The following is a 21,114-nucleotide window of genomic DNA, read 5'->3' as shown; positions in this document are numbered from 1 at the left end:
CCCACCGTTTGAATTCCAGTAGAAATGTATTCTTACACTTTTGTTTTGTTCATTTTTATTCCCGTTTGAAAGGAGCCTAAGGAGTTGAATGTAAACGTGACCGTGGGAATATGTATCGGCAGATTCAGAGGATAGATATCTCTGATCTCCCGTCAGCGGTACGCACAGCCGGCTGTGCGTACCGCCGGCTGTGCGTACCGCCGGCGTTCTCTCCAGCGTTCTCTCCAGCGTTCCCATATATTTAATTCTAGATAAAGTTAAGTTTCATCTTTTACAGAGCTTGGTGTCTTCCAGAAAACACGACAAACATCCTAATTCAAACGTGACCATGGGATTATTGTATCAGCCGCATCAGAGGATAGATATCTCTGATCTCTTTACGTACCGTCAGCGTTCTCTCCAGCTTGCCGGTGACGGTGCTGAAGCAGTAGAGCACGAAGTCCTCTCCCACGCAGTAGATCCACTCGCCCCGAGGAGAGAGAGTGCAGCAGACGAAGTCTCCTCCCTCCCTCTTACCGGAGCTGAAACTCCTCACAATCTGTGACACACACACACACACACACACACACAGCCACACACACACAGCCACACACACACACAGCCACACACACACATGAGAAAAAGAGACACACACAGAGAGGAGAGAGAGACACACACAGCAGCAGTGTTAGTATTGTGTATTTGTGGTAAACTGCGGTATTGATAAAGTTTGATTCGAAGATTGATCAGAATTCCTCATTTTTTCCCGTAGCGTGGAAATGTACATCACATAACTAAGTATACACACAGTATGTAAACAAAGAACCGATAAGTACAGCATAGTAAAAAAGCAGTGTGTGTGCGAGTGACCCTACATTGAGCTGGCTCTGTTGTTCACAGGGTGTAAATAAATAGCACATGCGTGTTCATTGCACAGTTGTATGCAGGATGATATATCGTCCCGTGTGCAGAGGTGTGTGTGACTGTGTGTCATTGGGAGGCGTGTGGTGCAGTGGATAGTGCGTTGGTGTTGAGATCAGGGGGTCTCAGGTTCAAACCCCACTGCAGTCAGCATGTCGTTGTGTCCCTGAGACGCTTCACCCCAAAGTGCTCCTGTGGGGATTGCCCACAGTACTGAGTATGTAAGTCGCTTTGGATAAAAGTGTGTGTGTGTGTGTGTGTGTGTGTGTGTGTGTGTGTGTCTGACCTGTCCCTGCATGTTCATGATCACCACGGTGTTGGAGCGGTTGCACACCACAAAGTGCTCAGGGTTTTTGGGCAGTTGGATCACGTTGTTCACCGTGATGTCTGTTCCAGCCGACGTGCCCAGAGGCTTGAAGGTGTTCGAGCACTCGGTGGTCTTCATGTTCCACATCTACACACCGGGGGGAACACAGTCAGTCACAGTCAGATACACACACACACACACACACAGTCAGATACACACACACAAAGTCAGTCACAGTCAGATACACACACACACACACACACACACACACACACACAGTCAGATACACACACACAAAAGTCAGTCACAGTCAGATACACACACACACACACACAGTCAGATACACACACACAAAGTCAGTCACAGTCAGATACACACACACACACACACAAAGTCAGTCACAGTCAGATACACACACACACACACAAAGTCAGTCACAGTCAGATACACACACACACACACACACACACACACAAGTCAGTCACACACACACACAAAGTCAGTCACAGTCAGATACACACACACACACACACACACAAAGTCAGTCACACACACACACAAAGTCAGTCACAGTCAGATACACACACACAAAGTCAGTCACAGTCGATATACACACACACACACACACACACACACAGTCAGATACACACACACAAGACTTTTTCGCTGTCCGTCATTTTGACGGACAGGATCGTAAAACTTCCGTCCTTTACGGCCTTTACACAACTCTGACAAGGGGGGGGGGGAAGCATGCTCGTGAACTGTCAACGGGGGGGGGACGACAGTTCACATGCGCCGTGTTATGCATGGCTGCTGCACCTCGCGGGAGCGTGCACAGCGTAAAGCCAAAACTCACAGACATTTCAATGATCTGTACGGCACAGTACGGTTAGGTTTGGAAACGGTATGATTTCCTTTTTGGAGGGCACGCATAACACCGGAGACTCGCTGCGGGGAAACTTTGGCGCCGTTCCGAGTTTGTTCTAATCCGTCAAAATGACGGACTGCTTTCAGATTTGTCCGTCATTGTTAAAAAAAATCCGTCATAGACGGAAAATATTCGGTTAACGCGACCTCTGAGTCAGACACACACACCTTTCCTACTAAAGTTGTTCCATAAGCCGATTTCCCAGTTTTTTAAAATACCAACCATCAGGAGTAATCAATACACGGCTACACAGGTTGCCCCACTATCACAAGATCAAGAATACGCAAGTAGGAAAACGACTTATGCCACATTAAAAGCAACAGGTATAAGACAGCATGCCATGTTGCCAAACCTTGTTAATTAAAAATGAACGTTGTTTGTGTGACATTGAGACAGCGAGCTACTACTTTAGCTAGTAAACGGTAGCATTAATGCTGGCGTTCCAGTCCAGAACCATAGTGGTAAACAATATCCACGTCACTCTGGAGAAAAGTATAAAGCTGGAGAAGTCGTGCTTTAATTCAAGCTGGCTTCGTAAGAATAAGAGCAACGAGAGCCCAGCTCCGACAGTCTGCCAGAGCGGCGTTGCTGAGAAAATCAATGACGTCATGGCGAGGCTTCACTCTGGCTCACTCATCAGGTTTGTTTTGAGACTTGAACCCCAGACCCTTTGCTTCCCTCCCTACAGACGGATCTATTCTCTCACCTTCACGGTGCCGTCCGACGAGGCGCTGATCACATGATGTCCGTCTGGAGTGAAGGTCGCCTCGTTCACAAACGACGTGTGACCTCGAAACTCCTTCAGGGTTTTACCTGACTTCAGTCCGTGGATTCTGAAACATAGGAAAACTAAATGTAAACCACGATCACAGATATCAGGAGAAAGAAAAGCATCCATGATACGATTCGATAATACTTTACTGTCGACATGTTTCTAGCATCACAGCAACAAGAGCATTTCACATCAGCATCAGTGCAGACTAGGGGTGTAACGGTATTCGTCCCGTACCGTCACGGTTCGGACGTCACAGTTCGGCACATGCAGTCACACGGCGAATACGCCTTTTTTTACGAGTGGGAAAAAAGTCTGTCACTCAGGGCAGCATTACACTATATATAATCCAGGGGGCGGTATTGCGCCTAAAAGCCAGCCGCCCGTAAATAACAAATGAAGAACAAGAACACAACACAACAAACGAACACAATACATGAAGAAGAAAAGTTAGTAGCTACGGCGAGTTCACACAACACACAGGAGCTAGAAGACCCACCTGCTTCTTTTAAACCAGGTGTGTGGGAACATTTCGGGTTCCCTGTGGACTACAACAATGATGGGGTGCGAGTTGTGGATCGGACGAGGACGGTGTGTCGGCGTTGTTCGACAGCGGTGCGGTATGCTAGTGGTAACACGTCAAACATGCTCAATCACATCCGAGTCAGTCTCAGTCCCCAGCGAGAGGGTTTTCTCGACGGCAGGTGACATAGTTACCGCCAACAGATCTGCCCTCACTGCTGACAACGTAGACAAACTCATCTTTTTGAAGAACAACTTGAGAATAGAGTAAAGCTTGAGTACCTTTATTTAGGCATAATGGCCTCACACACTCACAGTTAATTACACATGTTAGACATTGCTCCTAAAGGTACAGATTTTATTTTGTTTTATATTTATCATTGTATTTATTTTATATTTAGACATCAGGAGATGTTATACAGTTCTGTATTGCCTTTTATTGATTGTGATTGAAACACTTTCTTATTATTTATTTAAATATTTTCAAGACATTATTTTTAGTTGTACAGCTTGTTGAACCTTTTTGTTTGACATCAGCCATTATAAATAATATGGCCTTCTGAGTGTGTGTGTGTTACTGTTTGTGGTTTGTTTTTAACTGTGTAATACAGTTAATGATTCCAAATGTTAGAGTTCCTTATTTTCATACCAAAACTTGCACTACTGTTACAAATAAATAACAGCAAACAAAATTATGCATTTGGGACTTTTTGTTGTTGTACCGAACCGAACCGTGACTTCTGTGAGCCGTTACGCCCCTAGTGCAGACAATATGCTCCTCTGTTGTTCAGACTCTCTGCTGATGGAGAACTGAATGGTGGGGTTTACCTGATGGTCTGGTCGAAGGAGGCGCTGAGCAGCTGGCTGCTGTCTTTGCAGAAGGAGACGCAGGTGACTCCTTTACTGTGAGCACGCTCAAACCTGCGCAGACACTGACCGCTCTGGATCTTCCACACCTGAAACAATACAGGTATTTATCATTCAACATTAGCATTGCCTTTTTATTATACACACTTCTATAGTTCCAGGTAGGATGAAGATAATTCTGATTAAATTAAATTGAACAGAAGTACCTTAATCTTCCCGTCCTGAGCTCCGGTGGCCAGCATCTCCGTGTCTCTGCTGAAACCCATGCAGAGCACAGCGTCGTCCATCATCATGAAGTTATCCTGGGCCTGGTACTTCAGATCCTGAGACACACACACACACACAGCTATTAACACACAGCTGGGGCCTGTACTACGAAGCTGGTTCAACCTAACCTGGATATGTTTGAGTTAGCCGGTTGGCCTAATCCAAAACATACGCACTCTCGCTAAACTGTCCTACGACGCTGGTTATCAAGTGGATCGCTCAAGCCAGCCGTGTCCTATCTAGTTAGGTGTTCACATGAGAGGGGTGGTATCTGGAGCATTCGACCAATCACAGACATGGAGAAGCGCACTGACAGCGCAGCGTCATACTTCCTGAATGAAAAGTCAACTTTAATATTAGACATATGAAGAAGTTAAACTTTAAACATCCATGACTTAAACACTTGATCCAGGATCAAAGCCACAGAGCTGCACCTGCAAGGTGAACACAGCTGGGAACAGAACAAGTGTTTGAATGCGTACATTAACAGCTTTATGATATCACTGCCCGTCTAAGACACCATCTGACTTTCATTACATTTGACTCCAGTGTTTCCTCAACTTAATGTGTTGCTTAAAATAATACTTCTGCATACAGTCTGTGACGCTGTGAGTGTTGCACGGCCAGATACGGCTCAGCTGACTCAGATAAGGAGATGATACATTATGAAGTGATATGACGCGGACTGTACTTAATGTTACTCTGATCCGGTTACTTATGTTGTGGCAGATATTTCAGTAAGCTTTCTTAACGCTAATTTTATAATAGTCAGATTGCTCTGAAGATGGAGCTGATATTCTATTCATGTTCACGTTCACACAGTCGCTGATTTTTGCCGGCCGTCTTTCCTGCGACGGCAGCTTTTCTGTATTTCCTTTCTCCTGTAATATGACTTGATCACTTTAAACTCCGCACACTGAGCTCTGATTGGTCAGCAGGCGGTGCTTTCACTGAGTTGAGCTCTTAGCCTGCAACATAACCTGCTCCCGACCAGGTTAGCCGCTAAGCATAAGTTACCATGGAGATCAAGCCTGCTAAAAAGAGAACCAGCTTCGTAGGACCGGAAAGCCGGAGTTTTCCCTGAAGTTAGCCGCTAAGAGAACATCCTGCTTCGTAGTATACCCCCCTGGAGTCACTCTGAAATCATTAGATGGTTATATTTAACCCAATCTGTGCTGTATTTCTGTTTTTGCATTTTAAACCTTCGACACAGTTCATAATGTTCTCCTTTCCCACAGCATAGGTCTACGGCCTTGGGTATTGCTGCTATCTCTCTTAAGGGGGAGCAGCTCTGGTTCCTTGTTGGGGTTTATTTATATACCAACTATGTGCAACATGTGCATTTTTTAAATCTTTAATATTTTTTTGATGCATGCTTCTTGGTTAAAATTAAGCTGTCTTTGCCTCTGTGGCTCCTTCCCCTCTGTGGGACAAACAAAGGTATTCTGATTCTATGACCGAGCACAAGCTGCCATGAGATAGTGTATTGTTCAGAGACATCTAGAAACCCTTCTTTTCTGGAACGTAGCTTCCCAGTCAAATCCTCCGGCCGTAAACTTCATAATAAAGCGTCAGTGTTTGCCATCAAAGCTCCAGCTCTGCTCGTCTCTCTGAGTTTCGTCTCCATTGCTCCGGAAGTTTCCATCACACTCACCTTTCTGATTTTGCCGGTGGTGAAGTTCCAGACCTCGATGAACCCGTCCACAGACCCCGTCACCAGGTACTGACCGTCGGGGGAAAACCGGGAACACTCAACGTGAGACTTCTGTCCAAACTGAGCAGGGAGGAGACAAAAGACACACGTCAGAAACTAGGCCATAAGACTATTTAAAGAACATCCATAAACATCTGTTTGCATATTCCATTCACTATTTCTAAAAGGTGTATATACACACATCAGGGTATCTGCAGGAATCCTGAAGTCACATGTAAGACCTTTTAAGACCCTTTCCATACATTTTAAGACCTCATCTCCACTTGGAGTTCTAAGCGGTTACCTTGGCGACACACTTTACCTCACATTGACTATATACAGTATTGATTGTCCTTCCTCCTTCTCTTCCAACCAAACGCAGACTTGCATTTCCCCATAACGATGTTGCTTAACAACCGTCGTAAACGGAGCTTCGCGCTATCAAGCAGTGAGCGCGCGATGTCCTGTTCAGATGACGTCAAACCCAACGGGATGCCATCAATAAACTACACAGAATCACACTACACACCTACGCCATGATTACATTCAGGCAGACTGTAGAACACAACCTCTCTGGACCATTTATATACTTATTGAAAACAAGCTACAACATGTGATACCTTGGAAAATGGCGTTTAATACTTTTTAATAGCCTTCATTTTCGCTAAATTGATTCATCAACTTTCAATACTTTTTAAGACCCCGCGGACACCCTGTATAAATATATATATTTATTGCAGAGGATGTGTACCTTGATGTGTCTGCTGAGCTGCGTGGGGAAGGCCTCCTCCTGCACATCTTTCACGGCTGCTTTCCCTCTGAACAGATCGATGGTCATCCCGGGAGGAAGGAGGCCCTGATGCTGCTGCCACTTCAGAGACTGAGGAGGAGGGACAGACACAACACATCAGGGTTAACATACTAGTTAGTTATTGTGGTGACTATTGCCACTCAATGGCTAAACTATTTGGACGCGTGCAATTTCCACATACGACAACGTTTTTAGCTTTCAATATCTCTTATTTACAAAGAAAAACAGCGTGTTCACAGACTCAGAAAACTCTTGCTCTCCCAGTCACAGTCAATGCACCTGTGCCAGGAGACCAGTTATATGTTGTTGCCCCATTACGCCATCTAGTGTTCAAAATAACAAAACCATTCTTCTGGGTGAGCGTTTTACAGTGGAGTGACTATCTGTTTTATTTGTCCGGTATGTAAGGGACACTTCTGCAGCAATGGAGAGTCAGGACTCAGAGAGACACGAGGAGAGTTGGAGCTTTGATGTCAAACAATGATAGTTTATTACAAGTATAACGGCCGGAGAATTCACATCACAAGTCACAGCAGCAAAAGGTTCTGACTGCGCATCTTGGTAGGCCTTTTAACTAGTTTACAGAGAGTCAAATCCACATATTGGGGATGGGCGTAAACATCTGCAGACACAGGAGATGTCTCTCACATCTGTGGAGCTTAGAAAGCCAGCGTTCTCACAGTCGTAAAACCCCCTGTGCCCACCAGGTCAGGCCATAAAACGTATAGTATCACCATACGACTGCATCAACACATTCCTTATTGAAGATAAGGAGCAGGGATGGTCGTAAATGTCAACACACAGAATAAGGTTAAATATCTTAGGAGTAAGACAGAAATATTCCCTTACACTATATATATATATTCATGTTGCTCTGTTGGAGGAGTCTGTGACTTCAGGTTGTCATTGACATATCTCCACTGTAGCTGCTGAGCACATGATGAAAGACTTGAAACTTGACGCTGGTTCGCTCACCTGTCCGAGCAGAGCCATGAGACGAGAGGGAGGGACGACGCTCACTTCTCCAGCTAAAGCCTGAGCGATGGCTGCTCTCCGTTTCTCTTTACTGCTGCCGTCTGGGTACGCCTGCACACAAAGAAACACTCATCAGAAACACTCATCAGAAACTCCACATGCCATCTTTAACATGCTGCTGTTAGAGCCAGAGTTTATGTGAAAAGGTTCAATCGTTTTGTCAGCTAGTGGCATTTACGAGTATATCTCAAATCTATGCTTTATTACTAAAATGCAACTCAATGACTGACAAGCTCTGAGTCCACACACACACACACGTTTCTGTAGCAAAGTGGGCCATTATACATTTATTTAAGCATGCATTTACTTTAGGATTTGATGCAGTTATAAGTCGTGCATTGAGCCGCAGTCTGGCACTGAGGGGCATTATCTCTGTCATTTAAATAGGGTATCATCACATTATTGTAAGATCACACAAGAAGCATTATTATTGTTTTCACTTCAAGTGTTTGATTGGTACTGCAAATAACTGGAAGTACACCAGGATATGTGTATTAAAACACAGAATATACTGATTGTATATGTAAGGGAGTTAAGCGGAGCCTAAAATGTTCCTAAAATGTGATTACAAAACATTACGCAGAACCAGTTGGAGGCTCTGTGGCTGAAAGGACAACCTGATCCTTATCGTTTGAGTGGCCTCACCTCTCGGGGGTCGAAGTATGAGCGAGCCAGCAGGTTCTCCAGGTGGATGTACCTCTCCGGCTGCGTCTGCTTCAGCATGATCATGGGGTCGGTCTGTCTGAGGAGGGATCGAGCTGCACCCAACTCTCTCAGCTCGATCAGCTCCAACACCACCTGCAGGGACAAGGAGAGGAGACAGGTGTGACTCCTCATTCAACATGTACATTTTCTAAACTGCATGTAAACTGTAGGTTAAAGGGGACCTATCATGCAAAATGCACTTTTGTACGTCTTTTAAACATCGCTGTTCCAGGGAACTCACCAAGTGTCAGAAAACACAACCCTCTCTATTTTCCTCCATACCCAAATTAGGGATGCCAGCGATTATTCGATTTTTCGAATATTCGTTACAGTCTCCATAATCGAAAAATTATAATTAATATTATTATTATTATTTTTAATGTTTTTCTCCTGGCTAAGTTTCAACCAAAATATAGACTAATAGTAATAGTATTAATAATTGTAAATGGCCATTGGTCACACCACCAGTTTCTTTTCCTGTAAAAGGCTGCGCAGAGTGCAGACTGCTGGCGGCGGCGAATAATCGATTAATATTCGCCAGGGCTGTCCGTATTTTGATCATGGTCAGTTTCTGGCATCCCTAATGTAAACTGCATGTTAAAGAACAACTTGCAGGTTTTTTTTCTACATTTATGCGAAACCTTGCCTGAAAATTACAATTAAAAAAGTTAATGCAGGATTTGATATGTTTTACAAGACATAAGGGCAGGAATGTTTTTTGAAAATCTAGTGTATTGATCATTTTCCTACACATGTATTCACTGGTCTCTAACCTGCAAGTTGCTCTTTAAGTATGTAAACTGTATCTAAACTACTGTATCACTAGCGCCCCACCTGCTCGTAGAGGTCTATGAGGGTTTTGTCGGGCAGCTTCAGGGACTGGATGGCCTGCAGGACCGTGTCCCAATGTCCGCTGTTAATGTCGGCCACAAAGCTCTCGATGCTGTCCACGGTGTTCAGAGAGACGGTGGTTTCTTCCTGCAGCGTCACCAGCGTCCTCTGCAGGTTGTTCTCCTTCAGGTACTGCATGATCAGACGGATCACACTGAGGAGACACAGGGGATGTAGAGGGTCAGGCAAACAAACAATGCACTTAGTTTAGGTTTCACACACATACAGGGAATGTGCTTTGTTTTGCAACTTTATCTACAGAGCACCAAGGTAATTCAAAGTGCGTTACAAAAGTTAAAGACATCAAGAGCATTAAGAGGAGACACATTATAAAATGGCTTTTAAAAACATTGTTTATCACCGTTTTTAGGGTAAACATATTGCAACGGAGCCCAAGCAGAAGCAGAATGAGGTATATATATATATTCTAGATTAGGGTTATTTATTTTAAATACAACTGGTGTTTTAAAGGACCCAAGGTAGTGGAAGAACAAACCACTTTTATTAAGTCTGTCCCTTTCACTCCTTCTCTGTGTGTATGAACTGTGTGTTGTTCTAGCTAGTGTTATTCTATCGTAGTTGCCAGTGCCAAAGACAAAGGTCCATTGTGTGTCAATGTAATGCACATTAAAGTATTCCGAGTCTAGATCTGGTCATTGGCAAGTAGGTTTTAAACGTGTGTAGCGGTGCAAACATACACCCAGTGAGAGGAATAGTTGAAATACAAGGAACACATTTACAAGACATATCATAGTACACAACATTAAACAAACATGTGCAGAAACACAGAGGAATGTGGAAGCACTCTGTCTTTGCTATCCTTGCTTCTGAATGTGCCTTAAAGTCTGTTGTGTTTGTATATAAAGGGCTTTTAACTGTGGGTTCTGCAATCAAGAGTCCATCCTGCCAGGTGTCTTTATATTAATGCTATCCTCCTGCCAGGTGTCTTTATATTAATGCTATCCTCCTGCCAGGTGTCTTTATATTAATGCTATCCTCCTGCCAGGTGTCTTTATATTAATGCTATCCTCCTGCCAGGTGTCTTTATATTAATGCTATCCTCCTGCCAGGTGTCTTTATATTAATGCTATCCTCCTGCCAGGTGTCTTTATATTAATAGCTATCCTCCTGCCAGGTGTCTTTATATTAATGCTATCCTCCTGTCAGGTGAACATTAGCTTCTGAGGCGAAATCTGGCTAATTTCCATGATGGAATTAAGAGTTATTAATGTGCATTATCTCTTCTTAAATACAGTTAAAACCATTTACAGTATGGAATATTATATAACTTCCAAGCTATTTAAATTGCAACGTGTTAGAAGTGCGAGTGGATCATTAAACGATATATATAATAATAATAAACAGACTTTTGTTACTTACATTGAAATGAGTTTTAGCATCGATTCTGTAGCAACTGGCAGAGGAATGCTAACGGTAGCACATGCTAACTTACACTTACTCTCCTACCTTTTAATATTATTTACTAGATAGGAGTAATGCAGACACAGAATGAATGTGATGATGAACAACAGAGCAACTTTAGTGACTGAAATTACCGGCAATTTAATCATAAAAAGACAAAACTGTTTCCATACGGTGTCTATTAGTTAGCATGTTAGCTCAGAATGCTAAAGGGGGATAAAACAGGCCTCAGTGACAGAAAACATTATAATATAAGGTTATTTACTGCGCGATTTATTATAAGAATGAACCAGCTATAAGAGTAATTAGCAGGACTACTCACTCTGCTGATTCCACCTCCAGAGACATCGTTATTTATCTGGTATTTATCTCAGAATACAAGCCTGGAAACACCCGAGTGGCAGGAGGAGAAGCGAGGAGCGAACCGGAAGTGCTGGAGGATTCTGGGAACTTCAGAATAAAACTGTGTTTTCTTTATTCAAGAAAATATACGTGTCAGGCACTATAGCAGATATAAGTTCACACACACACTGTTCGAAATGGGGGGGGCAGGGGGAGCTCCCCTGAAGGCCGACTTTGAGATAAATAGGAGGAGCCCAAACAAATCGTGCATGTGTCGGTCAGATACCGCGGTGAAGTTAGTTTGCTGAATATGAAAAGACTCAGTGTGTGCCCACTGTGGCCGCCGAGCCAGTCATGTGGATGTCAGTTGTACACATTATGAGGCCGCCGTGCCTATGTTTTTGTTTTCACTGCTAGTTTATGCTTATTATTAGTTTTTAATTAGTGCATTACAAAATAAATAAAATCATTAATGAAGTTTCAGCTCAGACCCCACACTTAATAAGTCCCCCCCACCTACCTTTCTCCAGGCCCACCCACACAATAATTCCTGGCTACGCCACTGACTCAGATCGTGTACTTGAGTAAAAGTAGAAGTACTCAGATCTTGTACTTGAGTACAAGTAGAAGTACTCAGGTCTTGTACTTGAGTAAAAGTAGAAGTACTCAGACCTTGTACTTGAGTAAAAGTAGAACTTACTCAGATCTTGTACTTGAGTAAAAGTAGAAGTACTCAGGTCTTGTACTTGAGTAAAAGTAGAAGTACTCAGATCTTGTACTTGAGTAAAAGTAGAACTTACTCAGATCTTGTACTTGAGTAAAAGTAGAAGTACTCAGATCTTGTACTTGAGTAAAAGTTACTCAGGTCTTGAACTGGAGTAAAAGTAGAAGTACTCAGAGCTTGTATTTGAGTAAAAGTAGAAGTACTCAGAGCTTGTACTTGAGTAAAAGTAGAAGTACTCAGATCTTGACACACAATCCCAATTCACGCGGAGTTAAGAACACTTAACAGAAAAATAAAACACATTTCAATGTGACATATTTTAATTGAATTCGGCTTTAGCTGCACGTTTTATTACTGATCAACATTACAATAACGCATATCGAGGATATATAAGTATTGCTGAGTTGTGACGTTTCTAAAGTGTTTCTACGGTGTTTTCCATTATTCCCTCTAGTGGGCTCAGCCTGCCCCCTGCTGGTCAGACTGTGGAACGGCACTGCTCTGCTTGTGTTGATACCATAGGTTGATTCAGCAAGCATTAAGCGAGTTAGAAATGTTTTAAAAGATACAAATATAATACAAATACAAATGATTATTAGCAGCATGTATTTACAATAGAAACGAAATACATCGGTATATCTAAATCAGAGGGGAGCAGATTCTAAAAGTATAATCAGTGATAGGGCCCACACATGAAACCTGTGCTTGTCTTATATTGTACTTCTTAGATATATATGTAAACAGATATTACACAGTAGTATTCACGTGTTGATAAGACCACTTTTCAAATAACTTCAGTCAATTAAAACATGTTCTAACAAATCTTATTTTATCAAAACAAAGCCCAATAACTTAACTTTCCCCTTGTTATGATCTGAGGCTTCTGTTTGAAGGAATGAGCTGAAAACACTAAATAAAGTAAAGCCTCTGGAGAGCTGAGATGAAGGCTGTTTGTTTCTTAAAGTATATTCAACTATCAAGAATAATTGACTTACTTTTGATTGATTTTGCTAACTTATAAGTTAACCTTTGAGGCCGTACACTGCGTTCAAACATGTTGGGATGCTTCCCAGTGTTGGTTCACTTATAATGAGCAGAGCAGCCTCAGCGTGTGACAGATAACATTCAGCCTTCAATGGAAAACAAAAACACAAATGTCGCTTTCTTAAAACATCCCCAGTATTAAGTGGTTTTCTTAATGACATGAAATGATACCAACAGTTTAAAAAAACAGTTTTACAACACCTTAATTCCTGAGTTGTGTTTTATCTTCTATTTGTTATGTTCCTAACGCCAATTGTTTTGATGTGTTTTCCTGATGTATTGGAATACATGCTAACGTTAGCAAAGGCTACGTTGCACTAACTCTCCTACTTTCTAATGATATTACTCCACAGAGGAGTAATGCAGACACAGAATGAATGTGTGGATTAAGAACAGATCAAACACATGTTGCTCTGACTGAGGGTCCATCCAGCTAAAGTTAAGGATTGTTCAAAACAACTTGACTCTGAAATGTTCTGGCTTTTTCTGCGGATAGTTTGACTGTAAATGAGTTTGTCGATAGCTCTCCCTTTGGTGTGTCCTTGCTCCTTTATCACAGCTTCTATGGTGTGTAAATATGATTTGGATATGATGTGTTTGATTGAACCCTTTTACAGCACATTGTTCCCATGCAGACCACTACTCCCTTTGCATGTGGACAGTAAACAATGAGGTATTTTCTTTGTCTTGTAAAGCCTGTCCTGCAGCATGTGTCGTTTCCTCTTCTGTCTGCAGGCTGATTCCTTCACACACGTCTGTCTGACTGCACTGTCTCTCCTGGAGCTGAGACTCTGAGGATCTGATGAGGACCAGAAGACGAGTGCAGCAAGTGTGCCTGACCCTCCTCCTCCTCCATGACCTCCGCCTGCAGTCTCTCAGCTGAATGAAGCTCCTTCTTTACGCTGAGGGACAAACAAAGCCCCCTCCTCTCCGGAAGAAACAGGAACTGTGTTTTGAGGCGTTTCCTTTTCAGTAAACCTCTTGAAATCTGCGGTTTCTGTAAACACACAGAACATGTCTGCGTTGTCTTACTCAGTTTACTACTTGTCAATGTTGCAAGGAACCACTTTGTGCACAGCGTGTTTCAGAGGGGGACACAGACAGTGTTGCACATGGTCCATTAGTACAGCTTTTAGTCGGGGAGGGTTATTATAACTTCCTGTCCCCAGTATGTGGTGCAGAGCGGCACTTCAAGTCACAAAGGGAAGGGAAACCTTTACGCAAACACACAAAGGCGTATGACGTGGTAAGGGGAGGGTTTTTGGAGTTGGGTTTCCCCCCCCCCCTACCCGGTGTCCCTCTCTTTGTCTCCCCCCTCTTCCCTCTCTGGGACCTGAGGGGGGGTCAAAGGGCGTCTGGGAGGAATGCCAGAGGGGGAGGAGCGGCCAGATCTTTTGTCCTCTCGTCTCCAGTCGACCAATCCTGGCCCGTGTGACGTATCAGCTCTTTGCATGCTTTACCCACATGCCCTAGCGGTTCCTCAGCAGAACCTGAAGTGGGTCTGCCGGTCCTGGGGGGTCACTTTAAGTCCTGGGGGGTCACTTGAGTTCCTGAGGGGTCACAATCACACATTAACACATGTAATTCTGCACATATAGAGCCTTTGAAAGCAGGGTTTTCCTCCTCTGAGCCTCTACATGTCCTGGCACCAGAGCGGAGGCTGCTCCCAGGTCAGAGAGGTATATATACTCCCCAGATTCTTAGTTATATTGTGTTACTTCGGTAGCACATATACTAAAATTGGAACGATACAGAGAAGATTAGCATGGCCCCTGCGCAAGGATGACACGCAAATTCGTGAAGCGTTCCTTATTGTTTCCTTCCCGTAGCTCTTTTTTGTGATTTAATATGATTTTTTAAAGATTTGATATGATTTGGGATGATTTGGGATGATTTTGGGTGAAACAGCGCCCCCATGGCCCCCAGTGGTACTGCGGCTGCAGAGCCTGCTCTTCACTCCTCTGCACTCTGCTCCTCTTCACTCCTCTGCCTTTGTTTATAACACTTCAACATTTAGTTCACTAGTTTCACTTCGAGTAGTGGGTTATGCTTGTAACTTGTGGAGGAGAGACACCTCCTCTGAGCTCTGTGCCTTCATGACTTCTTCTGTTTGCATCTCACATTTCTGTTATTAGCAGGACTTCATCCAACACGAGTCATCTGCATGTAAACAGAGCAGCATCTGATCACAGTGAATACAGACCTGAGAGGTTTAGAAATCTGGATGCTGCACAGGGTCTAAAGTGCCACTTTAGCGGGACGTTATGGAGCTCAGGAGTCCCCCGCCCTCTGATGCATTTAGGGCTGACAGGGTGAGGAGGATGTCCCGCTCCGCTGTGCAGCATCCAGGGAAACACACAGCGGGACATCCTCCTCACCTGTCAGCCCTAAATGCATCAGAGGGCGGATAGCTGAGCTCCGTAGCGTCCCAGTGTAACCGGTGTGGTTAAGCGTCTCTGCGTTGTGTTTTAATGGAAGAGACCCGAGCCAGCGTAACGTTGAGACGATCTCTGTTTAATGACTGACAACAGATAAAACGATCAGTTTTACACCAATTTCCCTCACAATGACTCCTCACGTGGAACATTTTACGAAAAGGGCAGAGGAAACGTGAGGGACATAATGGGGGGAAAGTCCTCACAACAATAAACTCCTGAGCACAGCAGCGACCACACGTCAGAGGTTCCGCCCACTGATCTCCGACCTTGCCAGGTGTTTAACATTCAATAGAATGAAGAACACAGAATAACATAAGATAAAACACAGAATTTGTGTGATTATACTAAATTAAATTAAATAAACCCCACTGCATATTTACATCTGTTACACTAGCCGCTAAAGTTGAACACACAGCAGTTCATCTCAGCGTTTCACAAAGTACCGTACACACACCGCGGTTAACTCCGTTTGACTAATGTCGGACATACAAGAGTCTTTGTAACAGTGCTTACACGCGTATTTGCTAATAATTAATGCACATTTTACTCACAGTGTCGCTTGGTTGAAGTCAGTCAGTATGAATACCCGTGGGAAACAATGGCGGAGGGAGGAGAGATTGCTGAGAATTTGGAAAGAAATCCGCCTCACCGATTGGACGCCAAAAGAGCCCCGAAAGTTTGATTCTCTGACTTGGACCATTATCCGGCCTCCCATTGGCGAACGATGGAACCAACCTGGTTAGGGTTAGGAGCGAGGGGAAAGTGGGCCCTGCTCCGCGAAGCGGAAGGTCAGCGGTTCGATCCCCAGCTGTGGCAGAGATGAGGAAGAGCTCCCCTGTCAGCCATGAGCAACAGCATGAAGCTGCGGCGTCGCAGACTGCACTTTCTGGACCGCAGTTAATGGACCCTTCTTCTCTCTTTTAATGGCGAACAGCTTTTAGTTGCATACCGCCACCTACTGTACATGAGTGTGTATCACCATGTCATTCCATATCTAATAAACAAAATAACGAAAACTAAAATAAGAAACAATAAAATAAATAAAACAAAACAAAATAATCATCAATAATTTATTCTAACCGACTTTTAGATTATTGTACCTATCCCAGTTTCTCTCAGAAAGGTAAACAGTGCCTTTCTGGTAGCTCTCACTCCTTCTGTTCCCAGAACACACTCCCTCTCTGCCTCTATCACTTCATCCTTTAGTTTTTCTCTTTCAGCTTTATAGGTGACACCATTTAATAAAACATGTTCCACATTTCCCTTACCTCCACAGTTCCCACACTTGTCACTTTCCCCCATGACATACAGCGTACCATCAATGCTGTGTGATTTAGTCTGAGTCTAGCTATCAGGATTTCCTCCCTTCTGTTTCTTTCTTTATAAATATTCATTGTAATTGTCTTTTGAACTTTATGACACTCTTTGCCTTTCTGGTCTTCCTCCACCTCTTCTGCCAGACCTCCATCCCTTTCTTCTAATGACTGCTTTTCCTTCTCCTTTTCAAGTTGAAATTAAATGTTGAACAACAGCAGAGGAAGACAGCACGAGTGTTGGAAACTACAGGAAATCAATCCAAACAGATCTTTAAGTTTGAACTCTTTATTTGAAAAATATATTCACATTATATATATATATATATATATATGTTATTGTGTCCAGTGTTTCTTATTGGAGGGAGTCCAGCCACTCCTCGGGGCTCCTCCCTCCAGCAGGAGCAGGGCAATAGCTCACTCTCTCCCCGCTGGCCTTCACCAGGAGGAGGAGGAGGAGGAGGAGGAGGAGGAGGAGGAGGAGGAGGAGGAGGAGGAGGAGGAGGAGGAGGAGGAGGAGGAGGAGGAGGAGGAGGAGGAGGAGGAGGAGGAGGAGGAGGAGGAGGAGGAGGGGGTGGCAGGAAAGGGCTCCTCTTCTTCCAGGGGGCCGCATCTCTTGTAGAGGGCGGTCCCAGCACGGGCTGCTCTCCTTCGGGCTGAGAAGCGGACAGCGGACCGCCGGGTTCCCCCCCAGCGCTGTGACCCTCGACGCGGCTTGTGTCTCAGCTCCCTGGTGTTGGAGGTGAGGCGCGGGGCTGCCCTCTTACTGTTGTCACTGCGAACCCTGACAGCTTGATGTGTGGGCTTCAGCTGCAGCTCTGAAGAACCAGCCTGAAAACGAAGGGCCTGCCTGCGATCCATTGTCCTGAAATCACATCAAAAACACGTCAGAAACTAGCAGTCAAGAACTTCACAAGTGCATGTGAAGTTCAGCAGCTAGTCAGCACAAAGCCTCTCTTTGGAGAAGAAGGACCTTTGAATTCAGGTGTTAAAGCACAAGAGAGAAACACAGATAGTACACAGGATGAAATAAACAGGGATGATAAGAATAACAAGTAAATAACAGAATATGAAATGAGAAAAAACATGTAGTAACAGTCTGAATAGAAATAAGAAAAATAACACGAGTAAAAGCTGGTTCTGATTTGAAAGATAATGCTAGCCAACACTTTTCCATCAGCTCAACATTAACCTCAGAGGTCTGACTTTAAATGAATGATACTTATTGCAGAACAATGTTAGCCTTCATATACATGTTGACTTTAGTACACTACCGCATAGTAAATACGAATTACATTTAAAGTTATTACAGTACTTCATTAAATAGCCAAGTGTCTATGACCGTTAACCCTCCGTCCACATCTGTGAGCATTAACTTCATGAACATTTACGTTAGTGCAAAGTAAAAAAGCATAACGTGTTTTGCACCTCGCAAAGTGCAGGAGAAATGCATGTTGTTGCCGTAGCTCTACTGTTAACACTGTAAATGGCGGAGCGGCAGCTTTTAATCACGAATCTTGCATATACATGTTAACTTCATAAACGTTAGCGCATAGCAATAAGCATTAAATGACAAGTATTTACGGATTTAAACGGCAGGAAAGCTCCGGTATGCTTCTGGCTTAGCGGCAACTTGTTACCAATGCTAATATGCGCAAACGTTAAAAGACAACACATTGGCATTCATCTGTATTAGGCTACATTATAACGGACTGTCGGGTTAAGAGTAATAGCAGAGTTTATGTTACCTTTTCACAAACCGGTCAGTTATGATGCCTGTTCATTTACAGTGAAGACAAGACGCTCCCCGCTCAATGAGACGTCATCCAATCAGAGTACTAGAACTAAGTGAGCCGACCAATGGGTGGACACAATATGTAAACGATAATGCCATAGAAATGAACGGGAGGGGCGGGACTCTAAGTGAGACTTAAGTGAGACTGAGCAGGCCCGATTATCCGCGCCCCCTAGTTCGATAAGAGTGGTTTCTTTTCAGCACTACGTCGTGGATCACTGACAGATTATTGTCTATTTGAGTTTGAGCCTGAGGCAGGTTCTCTGGTCTCCTTCCAATCAGCACTGTGTTCAGCGTCGTCAGGTTCAGAAGAGTCTCCAGTGTCGTCCTCAGTCTTTGGTTGTAAACTGCTCTCTGGATCTGAGTTCGAGGAGGAGGGGCAGCCATGAGAGCCAGCACTGACTGACAAGTGACTCTGAAACAGGGGGTTTTGGTAAATGATGATGGAGTATCTGTAAAGTGCTGTGAGATAACATCTGAATCAATAAAACTGATTTGATTACAGAAAGGTTTGTTCTACAGAGCTGTATTATGATGCACGTTATATATATACATGCGTGAGATGAATACATATTATTATTAAAGCTGTCATCCAATCAGATCAGAGCCCTTTAGATCAATAAAGCCAGTGTACCACCCAGACCCCCCCCCCCCCCCACCGGCTGCATACTTGATATGAAGGTAAAGAGACGTTAGGAACTTGTCAAAACTGATTTGATTAAAGAAAGGTTTACAGAGCTGTATTATTACATTACATTACATTATATCTTCCTGATGTTGTTATTATGATGCATGTTATATTTTATATATATATATATATGTGTATGTGTATCATCATCTCTACTGTGCTTATTTATGCACCATGTTGTGTTTTATTGACCCGTGTTGCAGTCAAATATCAGACGTTGTGTAATGAATTCTAAATAAAGTTTCCACACAAAGTTCAGTTCAGAGTTTTATTTTAAAATAGATTTAAATAAATAAAGATAAAAGACAATTAAAGAAAAAGTGGCATCATTCCCCCCCCTCTGGGTCCCTTTTGAGTTTCTTCATCTCCTCCCGCCATTCCTCCACAGCTTTCCCGCCGGCAGCCGCGCAGTGAGACACACCTGCAATGCGAGTGTGGCCAGTGTCGATCCTCTTGGCCTGGCCACACTTGCTGCAGGTGTACTGACCCGTCTGCTGACGGGCTTTGATCCAGGGCGACGGCCCACCCCTTGCAGCATCAGCCTCTGCCGCCTTCCTCTTCCTGTAAGCCGTTGTCCTCGGCACACGGAGAGGAGGAGGCTGAGCAGCCATGAGAGGGCCAGCCGGGAGCAGTGATCGAAGAGGAGGCTGAGCAGCCATGAGAGGGCCGGCCGGGAGCAGTGATCGAAGAGGAGGCTGAGCAGCAGGGGCAGCCATGAGAGGGACAGCCGGGAGCAGTGTCCGAAGAGGAGGAGGAGGAGGAGGAGGAGGAGGAGGAGGAGGAGGAGGAGGAGGAGGAGGAGGAGGAGGAGGAGGAGGAGGAGGAGCCGCCGCCGACCGGGCTGCTGTGCCGGTGGAGGGGATATCTGGCTGGAAGACGGTCGGGTCCAGAAATTAATTGACATTTGCGTGAAATGTGAATTCATGATAGACTTTATCACAAGCTGTACCTGGGATGAACCGGTTGAGGTGGAGATGGAAGGACTCCAAAGACGTGGAGCCCCTCGCGCAGCGATAGACCGGCAGGATGACTCCGCCCTTTGTCAGCCTGCTGGTCTGCGTGTACAGCTGCACGCCAGGTGGGTCCTGGATGCAGCTGAGGTGGGGCCTCTGCGTACTCCATATGTCCTGGATGCGGAGAGTGTCAAGCAACGGGATGTCCAGGAGGTCCTGGATCAGGAGCGCTGTCTCCTCCTCCCCACGCGTCCGACGACGGCAGTGGAGCCTCCACTCCTCCCCGGTCCTCTCCTCTGGATCACCTCGGCTTCGGTCAGGCCGACCATCCCGCGCTTCCCCTCCAGCTGGCTTCAGTGAGACGGCGGGCATCTCCGGAGTCCACCTCGAAGATGCACAGAGACAGCCGCCTCATGAAGGCGGGGTACAGCTTTATTATTGTACTCAGGAGGGGAGTTTGACAGAGGATTACTTTAAAAGTACACAGTAAAAGTACTTAATTGTAGGCTACTTGTGGTAGAAGTCCAACGAGTACTGAGTCCAACATGTCATTAAGAACTTATGGCAGAAAATCAAAGCCCTCTCATCTGAGCTCCGTTACACACACACAGGGGCGGGACATCCTCCTCAACCTGTGCGCCATGCCTCAGAGCACGGATACCTGAACCGTAGCGTCCAGCTAGCTTAGCCGCTAGCT

The 21,114-nt window shown here is 44.5% G+C and overlaps 1 protein-coding gene, 1 long non-coding RNA gene and 1 other non-coding gene across 3 annotated transcripts; 1 reads left to right on the top strand and 2 right to left on the bottom strand.

Moving 5' to 3' along the window:
* Positions 1 to 385: 385 nt before the first annotated feature.
* smu1a (SMU1 DNA replication regulator and spliceosomal factor a) lies at positions 386 to 11,576 on the bottom strand (the record flags this gene model as incomplete). Its single annotated transcript, XM_034196723.1, is given in 11 exon segments — positions 386 to 538; positions 1,187 to 1,354; positions 2,842 to 2,968; positions 4,258 to 4,385; positions 4,503 to 4,619; positions 6,218 to 6,337; positions 7,008 to 7,136; positions 8,043 to 8,153; positions 8,748 to 8,900; positions 9,642 to 9,852; positions 11,443 to 11,576. Coding segments are annotated over 11 exon segments (1,443 nt in total), but the record flags the coding sequence as incomplete, so codon positions are not given.
* A 927-nt stretch (positions 11,577 to 12,503) lies between these two features.
* On the bottom strand, positions 12,504 to 16,549 carry LOC117533093. Its single transcript, XR_004567004.1, has 2 exons — positions 16,220 to 16,549; positions 12,504 to 14,780 (listed from the first exon to the last, which is right to left on the bottom strand). It is a non-coding gene; the product is annotated as an uncharacterized LOC117533093 (long non-coding RNA).
* On the top strand, positions 14,942 to 15,047 carry LOC117533094. The gene has a single exon (XR_004567005.1). It is a non-coding gene; the product is annotated as a U6 spliceosomal RNA (small nuclear RNA).
* Positions 16,550 to 21,114: the final 4,565 nt, after the last annotated feature.

This window comes from Gymnodraco acuticeps, unplaced genomic scaffold (genome assembly GCF_902827175.1).
Source record: "Gymnodraco acuticeps unplaced genomic scaffold, fGymAcu1.1, whole genome shotgun sequence".
Lineage (NCBI taxonomy): Eukaryota > Metazoa > Chordata > Actinopteri > Perciformes > Bathydraconidae > Gymnodraco > Gymnodraco acuticeps.
Note: the sequence above shows the minus strand (reverse complement) of the source record. Positions and strands in the feature narration are given on the sequence as shown.